This window comes from Metopolophium dirhodum, chromosome 1 (assembly GCF_019925205.1).
Source record: "Metopolophium dirhodum isolate CAU chromosome 1, ASM1992520v1, whole genome shotgun sequence".
Lineage (NCBI taxonomy): Eukaryota > Metazoa > Arthropoda > Insecta > Hemiptera > Aphididae > Metopolophium > Metopolophium dirhodum.
In genome coordinates this window covers 45,366,893-45,392,829 of record NC_083560.1, presented here as the reverse complement: position 1 = coordinate 45,392,829, position 25,937 = coordinate 45,366,893, and the positions used below count along the sequence as shown (strand labels likewise).

Genomic DNA, 25,937 nt, shown 5'->3' with positions numbered 1-25,937 from the left:
ATAATTTACTTGATTCACAATAATATCATATACTTAGTTGTATATCAATTTCATAAATCATAATCTGACTGACCGTCTTCGCTTAGAATCGTTTTTCTTGGACAATGATACATAGGCGTGTTCAGACTTTAGTGGTTGAGGGGGCACAACAAATTTTTAAATTGTAAAACCTATTTTTTTTTTAGAAATGAAAAAACATTCATTTTTTATTTTACAAAATTCACAATGATAGGAGTATTTTTTAATTATGATCAAAAAGTATAACCTTTGTCAAAACAATAAAAATACTTTTTTCCCATCCATTATACAAGGTAAACAACATACACATTGTAAAACTATTAACTAATCATGCAGTAGGTAATATATATTTTGAGTATCTGACAAAATTTAAATTATTTTAACAAGTCGTAAAATATCTAAAAACATTTTTGGAATCATAACCGGTATGTAATTGGATAATATCAACTGATAAAACTATAATATGATGAACATAATATTATAATATGATAATATAATCATATACTAAAAAAATCACAATTAATCAAAATCTATAGGTACTGCAGGGTACACACCGCACGACTTTTTTTTTTATCCTGGCATGATTTTGTTGGAGGCAGTCTGCGGGGGGGGGCAGTGCCCACCCGGCCACTCCCGTAAACACGCCTATGCAATGATATTACAATTACTTATATCATTGAGTTCAAATTTAACACCATCCATTACAGTGACCCACTTGTATCCAACTGTACAGCAGAGCGACACCCACTTGCCGACCTTTTTTATGTTTGTGTTCACTGCTCAGTCTCTATGTTTTGGTTTCTGACTGTCCAATTATTTGATGCGACAAAACTATATACTTATTAGCTTCTTCAACACCTAATTCATCATGATTCATGGCGTCGTCAATCGTTTTGGAGTATATATTATTATCTATTTATCTCGTTAGTCACGTCTTTTCAATTGCAGTAACGCAATATAAATTGAAAAAAAAAAAAATTCAATTCATTCAAAATATTGTTAACATTTTATTAATATAAATAAAGATAATTACACTGAGATTTTATGTTTAAAAAACCTGAAAAAAAAATTGACGACGGGTCAAAATAAATGTTTTGGGTAAAACGGTTAGGTTGTATCTGTGCCCACTGTAACGATTTCTGCCAGACCGTTTTACGACCGTCCGCCGGGCGATCGGTCAACGAAAACGGTAGCGGCCGATCGTTTATCAGCGACACGCCGACGGTCCGCTACCGGTCACGCGCGCGTAGTGACAGTAGCACCAGCCACCGACATCAGCTGCAGAATAGATAGCATAACGACCGCCGCCCGTCGCAATATTTGTATTACGTTAACATTGTTAACGGTTATTATCTGCGGTCGGACCACATTGCCACTATCAGACGACGTCGCGAGCCGCATGAGCCGCCACGCGCGCTAATCTAACTGATAACAACAACAACAACAACAACACAACAACTCGCGCGGGCCGGGGCGGCACCGCCGACGACTACACTACAACAGCTACACTACACTATTACGGCGCGCCGTCACAGCCACCACCGCGCCGCCGCCGCTGTGGGGGCGACGACAACAGCTGCTGCTGATGCCCGCCGCCGCCACCGCCGCCGCCGGTTCAGTTCGGTCGCGCCGTGCTCCCGCCGCCGCACCGCGCACTCGTCGCAACATCGCCGCGCGCACACGTCGTCGTCCACGACTGCCACTGCTCACTGCATCGGCCGTTCGGCTCAGCGCGCGCGTTTCCAGTTTCCAGGCGGCGCCGGTTTTTTTTCTCCCTCGTCTTCGCCGTCGCCGTGCGTTCCCATCGCGGCTCAGTCGCGCGCCGTTCTCAGTCCGTGTCCCATCGTCCCCGCTCCCGCGCGCCCGGCGTGTGCGTTTCGATCCGATTTTTTGAATTTTCGTTTGAGGCGCGAACAATCATTCGAATAAAATAAATACTTTGGAACACTTTTTCACTTCGACCTTCGGCGTCCCGTTCGATCCGTAACCGCAATGTACCTAGCACTACCTGAGATCACTGTGCGCACACACAGTTAACACTCCTCAGGTTGTACACCTACGGTTGTTGTTCGGTCGGTTGTTGTTTTTGGTTTTTAAATTTTTTTCCCCCAACTATCGAATAGGCCCATTGCGCCCGTCTGAACCGCTCCGGACGATAGCAACGATGGCTGCGTTCAGCCCGAAAAGAACGTTAGCGATTATTGTGTTGTTGGTGTTGTGCGATGGATTGGTCGTGTCGGCATCGTACGGTGGTTCGTTCGTCAGTTTGGTGGAAGTCGTCAACCACACAAAGTTCACCCAGGATGAAACCAAAGATTTGTATGTCAATTTGACAGTTGGAATGTTTGGACAAGGACTCAATGAAAACATAAAAATCAGGCCCACCTCTAGAGTTGCGTTACGTGGCTCTGAGTGTTATAAAAACCATCCGATGAAGAACATTGATTCTGACAACCATGTTTTCAAACAGGTGAGCTTACTCTTATAATAACTAGGTAGTAAATTAAAGTATATGCCGATGGAAAGCTGTAACCGATGCTTTAACATAATATTCAGTTGTAGAATATTATTTGTGCATATTGAATATAATGTATATAATATGATTCTACCAAGACTTAAAAATGCTAGAAAAACTGTTTAATATATAGGTTCAAGTATTGCCCCATAACCTAAAGATTTTTTACTTACAGCTTTATGTTGTTAGATAGGTAGGTACTTGTATTATTTGTAGTTGCCTATTGATTTAATGTTTTACTAACTTAATAAATATGTATGTAATGAGTATTAAATATTTAAAAATAAAAATAACTAGCAATGTTAATAATACTTAAGGTATTAGTAGGTAAATAAAGAATAATATAATCTCGAATATAATAAGAATTATAAAGAATATCAGTAGGTATTCATCCTATTAATATAAAATCAGACAAAACATTTTTAGCCAGTTATTCATAATTTATTTGTAAAAAATAAACTTATTGTTTTTAGTCTATAGCCCCGAATTTCTATGCAATACTAATAATTTAATATTGGTAGGTACCTCGGTAGGAAAAATCTTACTTTTTGAAATTAAAATTATTAGGTGTGTAAGAAATATTACAAAACATATTATATACCTAAGTATGGTGTTATGAAAATAATTTAGGTAGGTATCTTATAAGTTTTTTTGAACCTAAGTATTAGATTAAACCTTAGAGAAAATCATAAAATATAGTACCGGGTATAGTACCTAAATATATTACATATTATATCTAACATTAGGTTTAGGTCGGGTAGCGAGCTTAGGTATATGCGAGGTATATGTATGTAGATAGATGAAGTTGTATTGCACTGTTGTATCAGTTGTATAATCAGAGTTATGATATTTGTATTAAATTGCATTTTTTTATTATGTAAGAGTTTCTGATTTTAAAAATTACAGTTAATTTAACTAAATAAATAATATCATCAAAATAAAAATAACATAACAAATATATTATTTAAGTAGGCATTGTCATTAAATTATGGTGCAGATGCCCAGATGGTCATCTAATTGTGTTTTATATAAGCAAATAAGCAATAGCATTGATTGCGCTTAATGCAAACGGATACAGTGAAACTAGCGGCAGAAACCATAGTTTTAGTAACCAAAAACTCCTATGCCCATGACTTGTACATAAGTATTTTAAAATCAATGGCAATAGGTACACCAATAGTGATCACTGGATACAAATACCTCCTTTAAAATTAATTTTATTGATATTTTTTTTACCTACCTATGTTGTGAGTACTTAATTTGTTTCATTAAATGCTCGATTAAATGTTATACTTATACAAGAGTACAAACATATAGTATGGTTACTCTTTATGGTATGCTTATAACAATATAATATATGTTATAACTTATAACTTGTGTTGTTTGGTTATACCTAATAAAGTAGTTAAATACATATTTTAATGTAATATTTATTTAGAAAATAAATATGATATAATATTAATATAATATTTACGATCATATGAACCAATTTTTTTTTTATACAAATTCCCAAAAACCTAACTGTAGGTATCTACTTGTAGAACAATATTAAGTACTTATGTTGGCTTTGTATAGAATTGGGTATAGAATCTTGAATAGAATATGTTTTTTTACCAAAACCACTGAGAATTAAATTATAGTTTTTGCTTAAAGTACCTATATAATATTATATTTGTTAAATTTAATATTTATGCATTCAGGTGTTGATGTATATACCTACCTATTTCTTAACAAAAAATCCAATTCTTGATTCAAATGTAGGTAACATAAACGTGCGCTTGCAATTTGCATACCCTGCGGGCTGGGAGAAATTCATTTATATAGATGGACAGTCTCAAAATAACACTTTTAGGGGGAGAGGTAGAAATTTGTAGGACATAGGTATACAATCAATGTACACAACTTGTTTATGTGACAAGAATTATAAAAAATATCCTTTGCAATAAACACTTATTAATAATTAATGATTTTATTTTTTTAATAAGAAGTACCTAGTAATAGTAATAATGTTATTAATAAACATTTTTGAAGCATTGGTATTTCCAATTACTTAGAGGCATTTAAATTGTTGGGGAAAACATACAAACTCTGCAAGAATTCTGTAGAATGTTCAATTTTACTTTTAATACTCTTAAAATATGTTTGTTATCATTACGAAACTAATTAATTCTTCACTTAATTCACAACGTTCTCGCATATTCTTCAGAAGAATATTAAATGTCAACTACCAATGGTGTATAGATACATCCGAGGATACATCTAACCTCTCTATACTCATTTAATATTACAGTAGCCATATAAATGTATTTTTATTTATTAAACTAAATAAAAAAGTAAGTTATTAATGATTTAATAGCTTCCTACAGTTGTATTAACAAAAAAACCTTATTATAGGTTGATACATTTCAATCTGTACAGTAAACATACAAATCATGGGATGTATATTACTTTTACAATAATATAATGTTGTAGTGCTATACTACAAGTAAGTTGTTTGAGTGTTCGTACACATTTCATGTCATTTTCAACATAATATATTTTACAGTGTAAAGAGTGAGGTAATGCAGTAGTAGAAGGTACTGAGTTAATTTTAGATGTTGTCCACTAACTAATTTATTCAAAATGATTATGTAGACATGACGTTAACGTAATTGGTAGTAATATTGTTTTTATTAGGTTTTATTATAGGACTGTCAAGTTTCATGACTATTTGGTACCTATTACATTTTAGATAAGTTTTTAAAAATTGTATATTATTGGCCAAGTTAATAAAAAAAAAAAACATTGAAAAAGATTTTAAAGTTGTTAGAAATTAAACATAGTTGAAATTTTAGAGAAGTTAGAGTATTTAGGTACCAGCAATTTAAAAATTGTAATAAAAATCTAAAAAAAAAACTAATGGGCATTAAATTAATAAACTAACCAATACCTAAGTAAAAACTCCTTTAACAACTAAAATTAATGTACGTACCTACTTTAAGTTATCATTAGTAAAAATGATGTTACTACCTATTTAAAACTGCCTTAAATTTAGGTACAATCTAATATAATTGTTGGAATTTACATGTGTTGTCTCACAAATGATACCACTGTTACCACTTTATTATTGCTATAGTTATGAATAGGTAGGTACAAAATATAAAATAATTTAATTATATAATAATTGCTGGATATAACTATATAAGTATTTAATGAATAATGTGAATTACAAATTCTTCCATTAGAACTCAGAATTATGTAAGTAGTATGTCGACAATAAAAAATATTGGGAATAGTACGCATATCAATGGTTATTTCAGGTGTTGCTGGCAGAGATGGTTTGTTGTCATTAATTCTAGTAGGTACCTAATACTTTAGACTTAAGATCAATTTGTGAGGCAATTTTCTATTTGCTACCAATTAGAATATTGACGTTCTAAGCTCAATGCACTACATTTATTAGCATTTTCCCCCTCCCCGCCCTAACAATAGCCATGGTTGTAATAATTGTTAAACAGATATATTTCTAGATTTATTCAGTATCTGATATGTAATATAATGTTGGGTATAATGCTTACCTATTATTATAGTTAGATATACATTTTATCAATTTTCAATGTAGGTAGATATACTAGTACAGAGACCAGTACTTAGTAAGTTTTAAAATAGGTCCCTATTGATTTTATTTTTAATCGTTGAGGAGTTGATTAGGTACTTGGTAATTTTTATTTATTTGAATATAAAAGTGTAGTTAGTTTCTTTCATGTATTTATGTATTAAGTAGGCACTAGAAATAGAAGTAGTTGTTTTTGTATACATGTTTAGTCATATATGAATGTATTTAAAACCTAATGACTTGTTTCATGAAATTGTGTGTTTTATTTTAATTAAAAATAAACAAATAGGTATATTCATGAATATTTATCTAACTAATAATTAATGTACGATCACATGATATACGTTTTTAAATTAAAATAATAGTACACATCTACCTACTGTATTATGTCGTAAATTATTTTTAAAGAACGACATATTACATAATATATAGTTGGTCTAAAATTATAAATTTCTATTAATTTTAAATATTGACAGTTTTAAGACTAATCCATTTAGAAATTAAATCTGAAATAAATCAAATGATATAGGTAGGTACTGCAATACAAACATATTGTAGTATTGTACCTATACTTTATATATATATATATAAAATGATTCTTTTAAACAAATTTGTTGTCATCTTTAGGGCTAGTTTTTATTAGGCTAGGCAAACAATATATAGCTTTTCTCTTAAAAAGTGATCAACCAAAGATTGAAGTGTCATTTTATTGTTTGCCTCTTGAAAATATAGGTATACGGGATTAAACATATTAGAGAGTATCATCTCATCCTTAGGATCGGATCTAATCCTTTACAAGTATAATACACTCATATAGGTACTAATGTATATTATACTTCTATTATTGAAACACCTGACAAGATAAGTTACTTTTTTAAACTAGTAATATTTAATAAATAATTATATTTTTTACCTACCTACCTAAAGATTTGTGTGTAATAAAAATCTTCATGCAGTCATGTAAGACGCATATTGATTTATTGTACATTGAATATTCATATTACCTTCTATTGGCTATTTGTTTGAGTTTTTAACGAATCCTATTGTTTAATTTTCAAGAATTTTTTCAAGTTTGTAAATAACAAATAATTTTTGTTTTCCCTTTTACCTTCTCCCTAATTAATTCAATTATTAATTTGTATGATTTATGACTTGTAAATAGTATTTATTTATTTTTATCAAAAAATAACAAATACTTACCTTACCTACTAACTTAAAAGATAAAGAAAAATGTATCTAAAAAATGTAATGAGCTTTCAAATATTTAAAAACGATCTAAAATAATTCGTACTTACGAAATCTTCTAATATTTCCTATGGCTAATAGACAAGGGAGTGGTGTTTCTAACCATTTACTATAAGATTGTTCTGTACTAATTTTGCTCGCTGTCATCGTCATGGTTGCAGTCATGGCAGATGCCATAATCTTAGCGCCACAACTGCTCTGAAAATGTATAGACAATATTATTAATACAAAATTCTCTGGAATTGTGTTATAATTATATTTCACAATAAAATTGTGTATCACGAGGTATATTATGATGGCATTCTGGCAGGTTAGTATTGGTTCGTCATCGGTTAATCAATAGTAGACTAATACTTTCATTTTATGTTTACTGACTTTTTGTCAATGACTAAATGTGTCGATCGATCGACCGAAGTCGAACAAGTGTAATACCTTATTCCAGCTTTAGATGGGCAACAAAAACGAAAAACTTGAAAAATTAATTAAGAGGATATCAATTATCAGCTATTTATGTTCTCTCTCTGATCCACTCACAACAAAGAAAATTTACGTTCAACAGAACCTTTTACGATCTACCAACCCTGTATTGTTATCTTTAGTATTAGAGTGAATTGAGCTATTATTAAACTTAAATTTAAAAACATGATAAGTGTTGTACATGAAAACATTTTGAGTAAAAAGTTACGATATTTCAATATTGGTTTACAAGTTATGAGTATGTAAAGTATTACAATTTAAAAATAACTTTATATTGATATATTACAGAAACATTTAAATATCTACCTACTACCTAACGTAATAAAGCCCTTTTAAAAGCCAAATAATGTCCTTTACCTCCATAATAAGAAAAACAACTGTATTATTAAAGCTAATGCCACAAGATTGGTTCTGCTTAAAAAATCTAAATTCTACGGCCTAAATATTTCTAAGACTTAATAGTTGTATACATTATACCACTAAATATTTAGTATATACCTTGGCGACTATCAATGGCATCATCTAAAAATAACGGGGAAAAATGTTAAATGCCAAAATGTAGGGTATAGCGATATTATATTATAAATTACTTTTAGAAACTAGTTTACTATGAGAAATCTATTATGTAGGTGCCTAATAATTTGTATTTTAAAAATAGTGGCAATTTTTTCATATTTTTGTTGTAAATAAGTGATGGGTTTGGTAATGATTCACACACAGTTTATAAAATACATTTGACAATTTAATTAATAAAGTATTAGGTGACTAATGTAGAGCCCGTGTCTTCGTATCTTAAACTTGTTAAAAATTAAACTATGTTTTCGGAAGCATAAAAATGTGAAATACTTGAAATACCTTATTTATTGATTTCTAAAAATAATATACTAAAACGGGTGCTTTGTATAATTTAGTGAAATATATTCGAAATGACAGTTGTCATTTATTACTATATGTATACGTACATTGATATTTCATGGTTTATTTCGAGATTTATTTTTACCATATTTAAATTTTAAAACAATATTATTATTCACGAGACTTTGTTTAAATAAAATATATGATTTTGAATCCATTCCGTTTATATGCATCTATCTATCTACCCATCTATTCAAAACATGACTGTAAATAACGTCTTATATTAAAAAGTAAACCTTTAATATTATTACCTAATTATTTTCGTGTTTTTATCGTCTTTCTATATCATTAAAATATTTTACCTTACGAATTAGATTAGATTATGTGTGTTGTAATTTAAAGATAACTACACATTTAAGTAATTATTATTATTTTATGAAATTTAAGTTGATGGAGTTGATAGACCATTTTAAGAAATATTTCTTCTGCAGCTTAAAACAAATTGGTGAAGTATTATTTATTTGGTGTTTTTTTCATAGTTTAAATATTTTAACGTATGATTCTTAAAGCAATTTCTTCCTTATAAACTTATAGTACACAGTTATTTGAATTGTAAGTATAATCGATGATATATTGTGATATCAATACCATAATAATATATCTTATCATTAATAATTCATTGTATATCCATATCAGTATATTATGTCCCGGTCTGCGTATCGTAGTATACTAGTTAGTGGTTAATGTCGTGATCTGATTGGATTGACGTGTGCATGTGAATTCGTCCATTAAGACGTCAATACCTACATTGCCGTGTACCTAGTACCTACCCGTATTACTTAACTAACATACTAATACCGAGTTTCTTGCCAGTATACCTACTTGGGCGCAGCCGAGTGGAAAATATTGTTAGTGAGCGCCCGTGTTACAAATCAATACTCGTCAACGCATCTATGGCAACATTATCGTTGTCCATGTTATCCATTGCCTTCTTTACATTTTCAGGCCTATATATTTTCCTATCCCATTCTGCTATTAAAACAAACAAATAATTTTTACTGAGAGAAAAAAATGGAAATTAGAATCTAGTATTTTAGTTCTCATAACAATATTACCACAATTATTACTATTATTCATATTTTGCTAATAATTGTTTAGGACAGAATAATTGATACTATTTATCAGGCATTAGCTTTTAATTTATAATTTAACTGCCCAATTGATGATAACTACAATAACTACTATTACTACAATAACTATGTACTATTACCTAAAATAATTTCAAAAATAAAAACTACATAGGTAATGTATTATTATTTTTTATCAATATGAACTCTTATATTACTATTGCACTAAATCGTAACTAACAATAATTGTCGAGATAATTGTCTTATACGTTATTAAAATTAAAATTTCTAATTGTTTTTAATGAGTATTAAATTTCAATTAGCGTAGTAATAAGAGCCAAAATTGGTTAGCCACGGTAATAGGTATATTAAAATTGCTTTTACCTCCTTGGTGCCTTTTCGTCTTTATAATCATTAATTTATTATTAATATAACTCATCATAGGGAAAGAGCAATTTAATTTTAATTTTGGTTATGATGACTTAATAATTTATTACAAATACATAATTATTCCTTAAATAAAAAGAAAAAATCGGCTTACTCAATTACTAGGTATAGGTACATTAAATTATTTAGTATAGTATAATTATATTGTAAAATTTATTAAAAATCTGGGTAAAAATTTACTAGGTTTAAACAATTTTTTTATGTATTCATTCACTATAGTTTAGTATTAGCATACCTGATTTTCCTATGGATTATTAATGTTTTTTCTTATTTTTCTTACCATATTAAGTAAGAATCCTGATAAACTTATTAAATACAAATTATTTTGTGAGTTCTGTCAAACAAATTATATACTCAAGGTCAAACATGTTGAAATACAAAGTAAAACGTATAGGTATTATATACTCTTAGAAAACCTTTTTTTTTGAAAAATATAGTTTAAGAACCCATTAATAACAGATTAGAACCTAATAATAATATTAAGTACCTTCTTGTTATTTATATTCATATTTCATATTTATATTGATATTATATCAGTGTGGTCTACTCTGAAAATGTGTACATTTATTTTGAATGAAATATATATATTACGCAGTGTAAACTTGAAATTAAAATATTAATACGTATTACATAAGTATTTACAGTTTTATATTAAAATACATTTAAAATGAATTAAAACTGTAAAACTATTTTACCTATATAAGTTCATTTAGTTCATTCCACAGGCATTTAATACATTGTAATTTGTTTTTTTTATTTGTTATCTCTTATCACTAATCAAATAATGTACCCTTACCTATCTGTTAAATATTTGGTTTAGGAAATGTTATACAAACATATAAAACATTTTTAAAATTTCATTATCTATAATATATTATAATCTAATACACTTATATAAACTGAGTTTAATTAAACTCGAATATAAATATGTTCTGTTCATTATTAGAAACTTACCTACTTAATTAATTTACGCATAAAGTATTTTCATAGAATTTAATTAGAAATATTTTTTTTATTTTATTTTTATAGTAAGTACTAGGTATACTTACTGCTATTTGCTTATAGTAATTTACATAGTATGATAACGTCATTTATGTAAATTTACATACAATTTTTATTTACCTATAGCTTGTTGATTTTGACTTTGAAGAGATTTTAATAAACTTATTTTATCTTTTATTAGTTTTGTCGGTGAATACCAATTGAGTCCTTTATTACCTGAACAAAAAAATAGTAATATGTTTATTGAATCCTAGGATAAGAGAAAAATATATTTCTATTGGGAATTGATCAGAGATAGATTTTTAAAATTTTTTTTTTATTTTATTGTGCAGTTTTAAAGTTACGGTTAAAGTAGGAATGCCAACACTGTTAAACTATGAATTGTTACATTAATCGAACCTAACTGAATTAATTTATAAATAATACAGTGATTAAATACATTTATTGAATATTTCCAAACCAACACAAAAAAACATTTTTAATCATAACTGTAGAATTTTTATTACAAAAATCCAAAGTTTGTACAACTGGGAAGGAAAATGCTTTTTGAAGTGAATACTTCTTTTTTCAAAGTTTGGAGGGATCGTTTACGTATAGGTGCCTAAAAGAAACCCCAAGACCTAATTCGTTCTAAAATGTTTATTAGGTCTCAATTCGTATGCAATCAATTTTATTAGGTAATATTGTAGTGGTAGGTACGGTAGGTACCCATATTATACTTTTAATTACGATATATTTTATCATAATTGTATGCCTTTGGGTATTGGAAACATTGTGATGCTTAACTTTTTTATTTTAGAGCATATATAAGTAACATTTCGACATAAACGAAATAAAAATCTATTTATTCTTGGTAATGTTTTATATGTGATATAGGTATTAAAACACGTTTACTTACGTTTAGTTTTAAAAGTCCCAGAAAGATAATGGACTCCAGTGCTGCGTAATACAATTACTATACAAACTAAGTATTACGTAATTGATAAATTGTTGCAAATTACGTGTGTTTATCTGTGGTCTGTTATTATTGGCCTGTTGAACAGATTTGCAGTCAGTGAAAATTTAATTTTAACTTGCAATGAAATCAACCAATTTTTATATTATTTTGTAGTAGGTAGATACAGTTAAAATATGTATGCTTATCAATTTACATTTTAAAAATCGTGTTTTACTAATTGGTTATTTACAAATATATATTGTAGGTAGTGACTATAGGGTATTGTTTAAAATTCACAATAGTTAATCGAAAAATGTTTGCGTATTTTGTGCATACCTATGTTATTTTATATTTTAATTAAATTATCACAAAAAAGTATTCAATATAAAAAGTAAAAACATAATTTGTTTCGTGTTTTGTTACGTGTATTTTAACTACCTATATTTTATTGAAGTTCTTTAAATGTTAAAAATAAATCAAAACAATTTATTTTATAAACAAACTGAAATATTTGTTTTATATCTGGGACATTTCTACTATATTATAAAAATATTGTCTATCTCATTCATAATTTCATGTAGGTAGGATATAAGTATACGCGGGTATACGTATATTATTTGTTAAACAATTTTTTATCTCATTGATTAGTCGTTACTTTATCGCTTATACATACATTCTCTCATATATACGTAATATAAACACTCTACAGTGTCACATCGTGTTTGTGTTGGTCAGTTAAGTCTACTAACTCATTTTTTACCATTTGATTTTTATTGATTTCTATTGTATGTACCTACCAACAAAATTTAAATCATTATATTATCCTATCATCAATAACATTTCGCGAAAATAAGTTTAAAAAAAAATTATTAACTACCTCTAGGTACTGTAAATATCTCGGTAAATATGGTGGGTCACTCTGTATATGCGCAAAGAACCATTTCATATCGTGCAAGTTATATTTTATGATAGCAATACAACATTTATTTTTGACGACTCGCGTTTATCTAACTAATCCCATTTATTAACCTGTATAACTGCAGTGACACATACCTACATATAATTGGATCTTATATTGTCTGGTAATTTGCATTATTACTTAATTGCTGGATATTATTTCGGGCATGGACCAATTGCGCCTAAAACAAAATTTGTATTTTAGGGTCAGTCTACCAATTGCGCCTCTTATATTTTACGGTTAGTACACCAATTGCGCTCTTTATATTTTACGGTCAATATACCAATTGCGCATGTGAAATACAACATCATGATTACCTTAAACTCAAAATCTTATTACTTTATGATTTAACCACCTATTATTTTATTTTAGTTTAGGCCTTAGGGTCAACACGTGACTTATAGGTCATGAGTTAAGTGCTGCCCTTAATTCATGTGCGGTAAGTAGTGCTAAGGTAATACAATTAACAGAAATATTATAACCTATTATACAGAAAAACCAAAAATAAGAAACTTCACATAGTTTGTTTTAAGAAATTACTGGTCGACATTTTCACAGTCGGCATAAATTATATTTCAGTCGCCAAATACTTGATCTCAACCCCCCGTAAAAATCGTGTAACTCCGGTCGAGCATTTATTATATAATTATAACTGACTAATAAGTTTTCCTTAGGTAGTGTAAAATGTATAAGCGCAATTGGTCTATCGACCCTAAACATTTTAGAGCGCAATTGGTATATCAACCCTAAAATGTTTAGAGCGCAATTGGTATATGAAAAGATAATTTTAAGCGCAATTGGTAAACTCCCATTATTTCAATAATAGGACGTGATACCCGTATATTGTTTTGTCACTGTCTTGGATTGATATACTAAACTTATATTCAGGCTTGGCATAATATATTCAGTTTTGTTGTTTTTACTAGTAATTGCTTTTTTATTATAGTAAATTACATCAGTGGCGTAGCCAGGATTTTTCTCTGGGGTGGTGTGGGGGGAGTGGGGCTGATATTGTGTTTTCACAGAGTTAGTTTAACTATAGGGTTTCTCATAAGTTGCTGCCGAGATTTTATTTTAGGTTTCGGTTTCTATACGGCTATAAAAATTTGTATTTGCAGTAATTTTCATAGACCACAGATATTTTTTTTATTTTCTTAGAACTTCCGGGGGGAGGGGGGGGGGGGTCAGCTCCCAGCACTCAAGAGGGTATCACTGCCTCTTGTTAACATTACAAATCAAATTATTATCCGTGTTTTTCAGTTTGATTTTTTCATAATCAAAAATATCTTTCTCGTTAATTAGTTATTTTTGAAAATGGTGTAATTACTTATTTGTCTCTGACAATGCATATAGGTATATAGTATTTTATTTATTTATGATTTTTTGCTTTTAAAAATTTTCTTCTTAAATTTATAGTTTAATTTATATATTAATTATATTGTTAAATAAAAATAGGTGAATTTTTTGTGTCTACCCCTTTCCTTTTTTGCATTACTTCTAAAGTACTTCGTACCTTCACGTATGGTGCTTAAGAGTATAATAGACCATTATGCTGATATTTGTTGGTACGCGTGATGTGCTTTCTGGATTAGCAGGCCTTTCAATTTTCTCGCAGTGAATGAAATATCCATTTTCAGCATTTTAAAATAAATTATGTGTTTTATTTTTCAGTTGTGGACAAATGGTACATACTTGTTGATGAGCATCACGTTCAAGTTTGATCGAGACTTGACCACACGAAATGTATACTTGTGCACGTATGAGCCGCGAAAACCACCTAACGGACTTACCTCGTCGCTGTGGAGCGTGTTCAGTGGTTCCGGCGACGATAGTGATGGTCGATGGGTGAACCAGGGTGATTCGGTAGCGATCAGATCCGACGAAATGTCACAGTCCACGGAGAATTCATTGGATTCGTCGCCAAGCAGGTGAGAAACTTTGACATATCAAGAGTACATATTGTACTTAACATTTCAATGAGTGCAGCTATACTTATGGTTTAATTTTTCGTTTTGATTGGTTAGTATATGCTTGAACGAGTATTTCGTTTGGTTTTTAGTAATTATAACGTATTGCTTTCAACCGCAGCTAAAATCATGCTGTTTGGATAAACAATATTCTTTCAATTCACAATTTATACAAGATGTTTAACCGAATGACGATTTAATATACATTTTTAATGTGAGGAATTTCAAGTACTAAAAATATTTTCTAATTCGAATAATGCACATGGCGCTCGACAATTTTCTACAAATTCCAGAGTTCTAAATTTAAGCTTTAAAAAAATTATTCTCCTTTATGCATCATACCTAAATAATAAATATACAGTTGGGTATCTGGAAAATACTTTACACAATTCAAACCTTATTATTTTGAACTTATTATCTATGTTTTTCTTTGAAATATTGATAAAACTGAATGTTGTATTTATTATTTCTATCAGTTTTCTGCATTTATAGTCATATTATGATCATGTTTATTTACATAGGTAATACATTTTATTCATGGTTATTTTAATCTAGTATTAAATTTCAACATCTACTTTTGATTAATTATTACGTCAATTATTTTCGTTTTGTGAGATAAAGATATACAAATTTTTATTTTTAATTTAAATGTAATTAGTCTCTATATTATAAAAACTTATTGAGCTTTTAGTATTATCGTTTTGATTTGTATAATTTAGTACTTAAAAACGCCCACAGTTAATCTCAAAGCCATGACGAGGATCAACATTTTTTAAAGTAGGCGTGTTTTTTTTATATAATGCCCCCATAGTCTGTCAGATTGTTGAGAATCGTGACATAATTACGTGTCCATCAAATGCTCTTATCAAAAATATTAAAAACCTTATGCATACTAATATTAACAATATATTTGAAACTATTATTTAAAAGTAACTTCATGTTTCGCGTATTTTGATTAATTGTCATCAGTTAACTCCTTTCAATATTGTGTACAGCATTTTACGGTGCACCTACACTTAAACCACGGCTGTTAATAACACTAATAGTTAAAATTATAAATTATATGCGTACTTACCTTTCAAAAATGCCTTTCGTGTGCTACTTTCATGTAATTGTGAGTTAAAATGTTTAACGTCTAAAAGAAGATACTCTAAAAGACGATTAGAAATAAATAAGCAGTTAACAGTTTTTATTTAACTTTGCTTTTCGAAAATGTTATTGTGTTTGTTACTTGTGTAGAACACTATAAATACAATGATATTATTAGTATACTTTAAACATAGGTACTTAGGTACATATAGATTATAGTTACTACTTCTTTCAACTTATTCTTTAACTGTCTCAATATTTGTTTTTTATACTTATCCTGATCTTGAATATCTACTCATAAATTACTATTCATATCTAATTTAAACGAATTATTAGTATTGGTATCTATTAACACAATGCCATCAATATAAAATCAATTACTACCTACCTATATTAGTAAAAGTTTATATAAATGACTTGTTCGAATAAATTCGAAGGAATAACATTTTGTTTGATAAAAAATAGGCTATTAATAAATTTGAAGTCAATGATTGCATCCACCGTCAACTTAGCTTCATCAATATTTAGCATAAATGGCATATTAATTGTCTCATCAGTTTCAATTATCATCGTTGAACCATTGTGAGTGTTTTATTTAGCAATTGGTTTGTAATCGATCATTTTACACTCGACCACATTTGAATCGGATCCTGGAAATCTTTTTATTTTGTAGGGTTATTTATAAATACCAAGAACTGTAGCAGTTGAAACAGTGTTTATTTAAATTTTTACTAAAAACACCAGCACGTTTGAATATATAGAGTTGTGTAGTTAACATGTTATACAATTGATCGTGTGAAGTTTGAACTATTACCAGGCATTAACTATCGATCCCGTACTTAAAATAAATTCGAAATCGGAGAACATTGAAAACGTTTGATAACTGTGAAACTCTGTCAGTCTGTTTGTAAACGTTTGCAAACATTGTAAACACCGGGTAGTCTTTGGCTTGTTTAGTTCCTAAACCGTGGCTTGGCGATAAAGATGCGGTATCAGAGTTTTAAATCGTGGTTAGATACTAGTAACCAACCACGGTTTATTAACTTATCGGGCGCTCGCGAATTCCAACGATACAACAATTGACAACATTTGCGTTTATGTTATTTAACGTTTTCCGTTATCGAATTTTCATTTTGTTAAGCTGTTCGTAGTTTAAAATGTCATCAAACTAAATAATTTAGCTTTGTGGTGTTTTGACTACAAATATATGTAACCATGCAGCCTTGTAAGTAATTTTTTTATAGTTTCTTCGAATGTCCAATCTCCAGTCAAATCTAAATCGCTTTAAAACTTAATCTGGAATTACTAAATCGATAAAAACATAATCGTAATTTACCATAAAAGTAATTAATTACTGTAGTCTCAGGTTTTAATTGTATTCTATAGTGCCTAATGTGTGTTATAATTTAGTGCAATTTGTGACATCCATTTATTGCATAAATTGTTACTCCAAATCTTTCCAAAACTTAAATTTACGACTTTTAAACTATTGTTGGGATAGATTACTAATAATTTGGATGATTTACATATAAATGGAATCCGGGTGGTCCAATAGAGTCACACCACTACTTGTGCCTATCCTTTGAATTTTCTGTTAGGTTAATCTCTATGATCATATAAACACATTTTAGTTTGTGATTTCTCAATCAATTTTCAAATAATTCATAGTTACTATAATTACATTGATATATCTATTCAAAAAAATTGAGTCGTAGTTCAAGACCAAGCTTCTTCAGGAGAACAATATATCATGAAATACCTTCCCCTATAGTGATAGTGGTAGCCGGAATTGGTGCCAACCATATCCCTATAAACTAATGGACAGCGCATTCCACTCGGTCCTGCCATCAATGCTAGGTGATCATATAACCATATAACGGAGAGAGAAAGAACATAGTAGTGAAGGAGCCCACATAAGGTATACATTGTATTACTTTGTTTCTTTTCTCGCACACTCTATATCGTACCCCTGACTTCTCTCTATAAGCGCTGTCCATTAGTTCATAGGTCTATAGTACCAGCCACACATGCCTACAAATATAATATGACAGAACTTCATTATATAAACAGTTGAGACTAAAATTTGAAAAAAAACTGATTTGACCGGTTATTGATTTTTAAAATATACCTAGAACATTCTGAGTTATAAAAACTTGTTAACTATAAAATTCATTTATTTTATTTATTTATAGGTAACAAGACATTCGTATATTTTTTACTTATAATAATCAAAATAATTAAATTCCTACGCATGTAGAAACAATTAAAAATACTCATAACTTGTTTTAAAATTAAAATATAATACAAATCTTGTGAAATGCTCAAGATAATAATCTTACCTTTAAATTTTATAAGAGTCAATTCATTCAAATTTTTAAACTAACAGAGCTAAACGTGATTTGCTGAACGTAAATTTTTTTATGTTACGCACTTATAAGACGTAACGTCCTTTTAATATGATCTGCTTGATTTTTTTTGTTATTTTTTTTATTTAAGAGGATGTCAGCGCACTATTTGTTTTCTCTTTGACAATATAGCAAATTTATGTTAGTAGAACCAACCTTATGTTGTCCCTATATTAGAATAAATTGTCCTACTATTAAAATTTAAGTTAAGAAGAATACCTGTGTTTATACGTGAGTTTTTTACGATTTTTCAATTTGTAAACAAGTTATGAGTATGCAAAATATTCATATATCACAGAAAAATTGATATACCCTAAAAATATCCATTGTAAAAACACGGATAATATTCTTAGCTTTAAGTTTGAGAGTAAGTCAATTCGCACTAATACTTAAGGTAACAACAAACAACACAAGGCTGGCTTTATTGATCGCAAATTTGCTATGTTGTGCGTGGATCAGAAAACAAATAATGCGCTGTATAATCTTATGAGGACGTCGCGTCATACCCACGTGTATTTTCTTCGTTCTATACTAATTTATATAGTACATTTTATGTTTAGAATCTATTTTATTCTGTTGTTTTAAATGTTATAGTAATACAGTGAATTTACTTTTAATCAAATTGAATGGTAAGAATATTATTTGTTACCCCACGTTGTATTATTATATTTTAATAATATAGATAGTTATGAACATTTTAAAATTGTAAATCTGGATGATGTCCCCGTTAAGATAACAACAGTCAACATGTAGTTAAAATCGTGATTTGATATATCTATTACACAAATTATATATGAATTTATTAGTTGTATGATACATTTTCAACGTATCAATATCAATCTATAGTGGTGTATTTATGCGTTTAAGACTCTGAAATCAGATTTAAATCACTCGTTAAGTATATTTTCCAATACTTATATTTTATATAGGTATAACAATAATACTGGTGTACGTATATGTTTTTGTTTGAAATGTAATTCAACTGAATGTTGCTGATTATATAATTGGTAATTTTTTCTTGCAGACGGAGAAGACAACAAGGGACAACATTAAAAAATGTTACCCCATTAGGTACAGCTTACATATCTCCAGTAAACTTTTATGGCTTACGGGTGGAGTACTCTGATGCAGCAGTAGACTATGATGATCTAGGAGTACCACAGTTACTGGTTCAACGAAATGCGTCGTTTCGGTTGTTTGGTAGTGACTGGACTGAAAAAACAATATTTGTTCTTACGGAAAAAATTGGTGAAAAAGGTGGTCCGTGTGAGTTTCCCGTTGGAGAAATTCAAGGAGTACGTATCATATTTATTTATGAAATTCACTATTTGTACTTAGTATAGTATATAAGACTGTCTATATTCTAAATGTTTTTTTTTCTATTTGAATAATGGATAGAAAAAGTATACATGTGTAATGTGCATTTTGATGTAGACACATTTTACACATGTTTTTATTACGAATATCGGTTTTTATGTCCTTGTGTGATTATGAGAAAATACTTCAATCACTTTTAATATCAAAAGTTTATTCTATATTATTTTAATACAAAATACAGTTTCGATTATATATATTACAGTTTAGTATTTATGACTGTATTTAAATAAATTTAAAAATCATTAAAATTAAAAAATAATATATTTGTAGTTATTTTTTTCTATACCGATAAGTAATAACCAATAAGTATAGGTATTATTGCAATCAAATTTTTAATTTCAGGATTAAAACTTAAAATTGTATTCCACTATGTCTACTTCTTAATTAATTCGTATGCACTCAAAACATATATATTTTATAAACTGAATTGTGAACGCAATAACAAATACCATAATAATAGTTGCTGAATTATGGTTCTATAATCTGACTCTTTAAAACTGATTTCAATAAAATCATAATAACATTTTTTCTAATGAAATTTTCAGGTAACTCTTTTACAGAACGAACCAAACACAGTCCTAATAAATATCATCTTGCCACAAGCTAGTAAAGCAGGTACGATATTCTACTTCTGTTCGAAAGAGAGCGATAAGTCCGGTGCGATTTGGACACATATGGGTAGCGAATATTACAAAAAGATGGGAGTATACGAAAAAATGCTACCTTTCTGGCTGCAGGTTGCTATAATTCTCACGTGTTTGTCATTCTCGTCCCTTTTCTCTGGTCTAAACTTGGGTCTGATGTCGTTGAACCGAATGGACCTGAAGATCATTTGCAACACGGGTACAGAGGCTGAGCGAAAGTACGCTAAAGCTATCTTGCCTGTGCGTATTCATGGTAACTACTTGCTATGTAGTATTCTATTGGGAAACGTCATGGTCAATTCGATATTTACCATTCTGTTGGACGACTTGACGTCCGGCTTGGTGGCAGTCATTACTTCTACACTGGCCATTGTCATTTTCGGCGAAATCACACCACAAGCTGTTTGTTCACGTCATGGATTGGCCATCGGTGCAAAAACCATTTACGTCACGAAAACCGTAATGGTGCTTACTACCCCGCTGTCTTGGCCCATCAGTAAGGCTTTAGACTGGGCGCTCGGCGAGGAAATTGGTAGCACATACAACAGGGAACGTCTTAAAGAATTAGTCAAGGTTAGTGAAACTAATTTTCTGTTATATTTACGTTTAAACTTTAAATTGAGTATACTTTTTAAATCCCGGTTTTATAAAAACTTTGGCACACAATATAACTTTAAGTGCATATATGAGATAAAAGTAACTTGCATGGTCTTCTTATTCTTATTAGTTTATGAGTATATACCTAGGTATTTACAGACCAATAAAACATTTAACGGACTTTTTTTTATTAGTTTTTAATTAATTAATTAAAATTGTTTAATCCCATTACTAAAACATACATACATAGAATATAGGTGAATTTTAATTGTTCATGTTCTAGCAAAATAGTTATAATTATGTTAGATTTCATTATTTAAATTTTGTTTTATTTCATTTGTAAAACTAAACAATGAAATCAATTAACTTCAAGAACTATATCTGTCTCATTCAGTTAAAATGTAATTATTATTTAATTAATAGCTATATTTTTTACAGTTTATGTAAGTACTCAATAAAAAAGGTAAACTTAAATTATGCGTTATAATCATTTTGTTATTTAAAAACGAATATTGAATAAAAACTAAAAGCATTCCGATAAAGATTTTTTGTACCTAAGTACTTATCAATTTATTTTATTCTTGCAATAGCTGTTAATTTAATCCTATAACTTATACTTACTCATTATATTACTTTAAGTAAATTTGAATGAAATTGGTTTAACATAATTATGTTGTGCAGGTATATAAGAGTAATATGTTAGTATGATGTACGACGTACGTATCTTCAATATAAAATATAGTGTGTAATTACAACATACAACAACAGCTCGACTTGGTTTCATACGTTGATCCTATTTCCATCAGAATAAATAATATTAACATGTCATTTTTGTTGAAATAAGGTCTAAGGCATATATTTTTTAATTATTTATAATAATATTAACGACTGATATTTTTTTAATTATCAATAACCGTTTATTCGTCTTAATACATGTAATCAACATTTTTTTTATTTTAAAATGAACAAATTTCGTTAAAATAAAATCATAGAAAACGCATTACAAGATTTTAATTGTTAAATATTTGTAACATGCATGCTTTTAACATATACTTACTATTAATTTAATTATATGGCAAACAAAATGTATTGTGGTGTGTACAAATATTAACAAAAAATATACATGAACTGAAAATTCATAATAGTTACATGACATTTTGTATGGATTTCAGTTTTATTAATTTATTTAACAAACAGATTATTAAAAATAAAGTGTTAATAAAAAAAAATTAATTCATTGAATACTACCTACTTAAAACAAAAAAATTATTAATAATGCATGAACAATTAAAAATATAAATACAACTATATAATATATAATATAATATAGGTACTTACAATCGACATAATGAAATATATCGTTTGGGTCACTGTAGTGGGTTTATTAAAATTTGAATTTAATGGTTTATTTAATAATTGTATATCAAAACGATTCCTAGTGAAAACTGTCTATACTCTATAGCCAATATTATATAAGTATATATTTTAAAATATTATTGCTATTAAAGTAATTTATATAATTATTAGACATGAGCGTAATACAGTATAGCTATAGATTAGAAGATATTGCATTTGGAAATGTTAGTGTGTGTATAAAGTATAATAATATACTTTAAAATTTCAAGTACCCACGGAAAATATTTTTAAATGGCAACAAAATAACTAAAATTGTTATTCTCCGTTTAATTATTTAATTTCATCCAAATTTGAATGAAAACTTTTGGTTACAGTATGAACTACTTACGAAGAAGCTTATATTACAATTTCAAGCTTTTTGACCGAGGGAACATTTTTTGTCCTAATTATTTGAAAAAAAAAAATAATAAATATCGTACATTTCTTATGCCTTTAAAATGGAAGTGTAAACATTTCAAACATCTACGGTTATTCGTTTGTGAATTAGGCTATAAAAAACCAAATCAATTTCGTCGAAAATCGGGTTTGCGTGAAAATTCACGTTTTTTTTTTTATTATTTTCACAACGCTTTTGTAAACTACTGGGAATTTTCAATTTTGACCTTAAGTACCAAATAAGTTAACTTTCTTACCAGAAAAAATACTGAAGTTAAAGATCAAAGCAGCATTATTTCGTTTACTTATTGTGTAACTACACAGACACCCTAAAAAAAAAAAACATTATAGTTAGAAAACGTATATGATGTTCAGCTTTTATAGCTAAGGGTTGAAAATTTAAAACATGGAATCTCAGTACTAGATTATACTGTAATCAAAAAATCTAAGATATATATATATATGTAAACACAGTTTTTTTTATGGATATTATAAATTAAAATTAGATATTTAAATGAAGAATAACGATTTTAGGCCTATTGTTGTATAAATGCCTAATATTAGGTAACATAAATTCCTTTAATCAGTTAGATCACAATAATATCATGACACATATATTTAGTAATATATACGCTAACAAACCTTCTTCGTCACAATCATTTTTCGTATACAATGATTTTATATCATTGAATTCAAATTTAACACGCATCCTGCATTACAATGGCTCTTCAAAACAACTACTGTACGGTAAAGCGTATTATCCACTTTCCCACCTTTTTAAAGTTTTGTTTCTAGAGACACTTTTTATAGCAGAAAAAATATTTTAATATCGAGAGTTGTTTCTGGTACTGAATAGGATCTTTTGGACAAATGTGAAAATGTGAAAATTCCCGGCACCTACTTACTTTTGAAAATACTTGAAAAAAAATTATTATTATTATTATTAACCGAGAAATTTTATGTAACTTACGATTTTTTTCAAAAATGGTTTATTTCATTTTTTGTTATTTAAAAGAGTAGATACTTAATTAATATTTATACAAGCATTTCCTATTAATATATTGGCTTTTTCGTAACTAATTATTGACATTTAAAATATTAAAATGTCTAAGTTTTATCTACAAGTGTTGATGAAGAAAAAATGTTATTCAAAAAACTTCAAAAATGTAATACAAGCAGGTTAGTTTAATTTTTAGAACTCGATAATTATTAATTTCCGTTTATAAACTTAATGTATATACATGTATACCTACTACAATTCCCCACTCAAAAATTACTTACCACGCATATAGTATACCTACCTACCTACCTATTTATTATTATATTCATTGTTGAATATATAGTTCATATGTTCAAAACATTATAATAAATAAAAAGAAACCTCTGTTATAAGAGTTATATGTATTTAATTTACATATAATATAAAATACGTGTAAAATAATTTTCAAACATTCTATATTATTTCATATTAGTAGGTATACCTTATTCATAAGCCAGGCTGTAAACTACCTATATCAATTGATACACAGTATTTTTTGTAATGAACAGTCTTCTTTGTATCGATATTAAAAATGCACTTAATTAAGATTTTATTTATAATTTTGAGAGTAAATTTACGATGGAGATTGAAGTAGTCTGAATAGTCTACCCACCTATTAAATTATTTTGAAATAACATTGTGAGTACTTTATGTCTATTCGCTGTATTGAGCCATCCATAACTGTATGATAATTGAAACAACCACGACTTTGCTACGTTGTGGTAGTGATAATTTAAAATATATACGAAATAAATAACCTATTTTTACTGTGTGTTATTTTTTTAACATAAAATAATTTCAATGTTGAATATAAGACCAGTATATTGATTCTCCTTTGAGTTTGGTTACTATGGTCGTTTGTTTGATTTGTTAATTTGGTCTTTGGGTGCAAACAATTATTTAGTTTTGATTTAACAAAGTAAAGAAAAACTTCTATTAGAAAATTGTATATTTGATGTAAGTAGGTATACCTAAGACCAGGGCTTGCAAACATTATAATAACGTTATAAGTATATTTGACAAAAAAAACGTTTAAAATTTGTAAACGTAATTATAACGGAAATCAAAACATAACGATTAACTAAAAATATTATAATACATCATTAAACAAAACGTAATTTATAGAATAATATCATTAAACGAAAAATATCACAAAACTTAATTTATAGAATTTGATTGAACAAAAATAACGCAAAACGAAATAATTTAAAATCCATTTATTTGAAAGTTATACTAGTTTCGTAGAAATTTTTATTTCATGCATATGGACATTCGATTTGATTATATTCCGTACCGGGCCATTACATGTCCGCATTAGTTATTAATTATTATTAATACATTTAACAGGTAATACACTATTCTAAATAACGATAAACGCAAAACTTGTATAACGTTTTAATTCTAAATAAAAATCAACGCAATACTTGGATAACATTTTAATTCGATTTTTTCAAATGCAAGCCCTGCCTAAGACCCAAAAATACTTCGTCATACTTGAACAACAATTTGTTGGCTGTATACCTAATAATTAGCATGGCCTAAACACAGGTTCTCTCTCCACCACCCACTTTCAGGATCATTAATTTTCTAAAGCCCCCCCCAAATTATTTTAAGCTCACCATCTGTAGTGCCTCCTAAGACAGTACCTAGTTATTGTAATTTTTATATTAAATACGCCGTGTTCATATCTGATATCTGAGTTCAAACTTCCATGTTTAATGGAACAGAACAACACAAATATAATTAAAACTCATACTTTATTATATTTAAAATTATTAAAATTAAAATTAAATTAAAACGTATCTAATGTGAAGGATGAATATGATGCTCGTAACAAGATTTTTAATATCAG

The 25,937-nt window shown here is 28.7% G+C and overlaps 1 protein-coding gene across 3 annotated transcripts in view; it reads left to right on the top strand.

The window, feature by feature from the left end:
• Positions 1-1,092: 1,092 nt before the first annotated feature.
• LOC132933929 (unextended protein) overlaps positions 1,093-25,937 on the top strand; it is an 84,901-nt gene continuing 60,056 nt past the window's right edge. For 2 of the 3 annotated variants that reach the window (XR_009662958.1, XM_061000211.1), the window contains exons 1-4: positions 1,093-2,488; positions 14,848-15,104; positions 19,662-19,932; positions 20,560-21,231. Coding sequence is in view for 2 of the 3 variants with exons in the window: in XM_061000211.1 (XP_060856194.1) it covers positions 2,183-2,488; positions 14,848-15,104; positions 19,662-19,932; positions 20,560-21,231 (1,506 nt within the window). In the remaining variant the exon portion in view is untranslated. The remainder of the gene's footprint in view (positions 2,489-14,847; positions 15,105-19,661; positions 19,933-20,559; positions 21,232-25,937) is intronic. The other variant, XM_061000210.1, reaches the window with a different exon arrangement.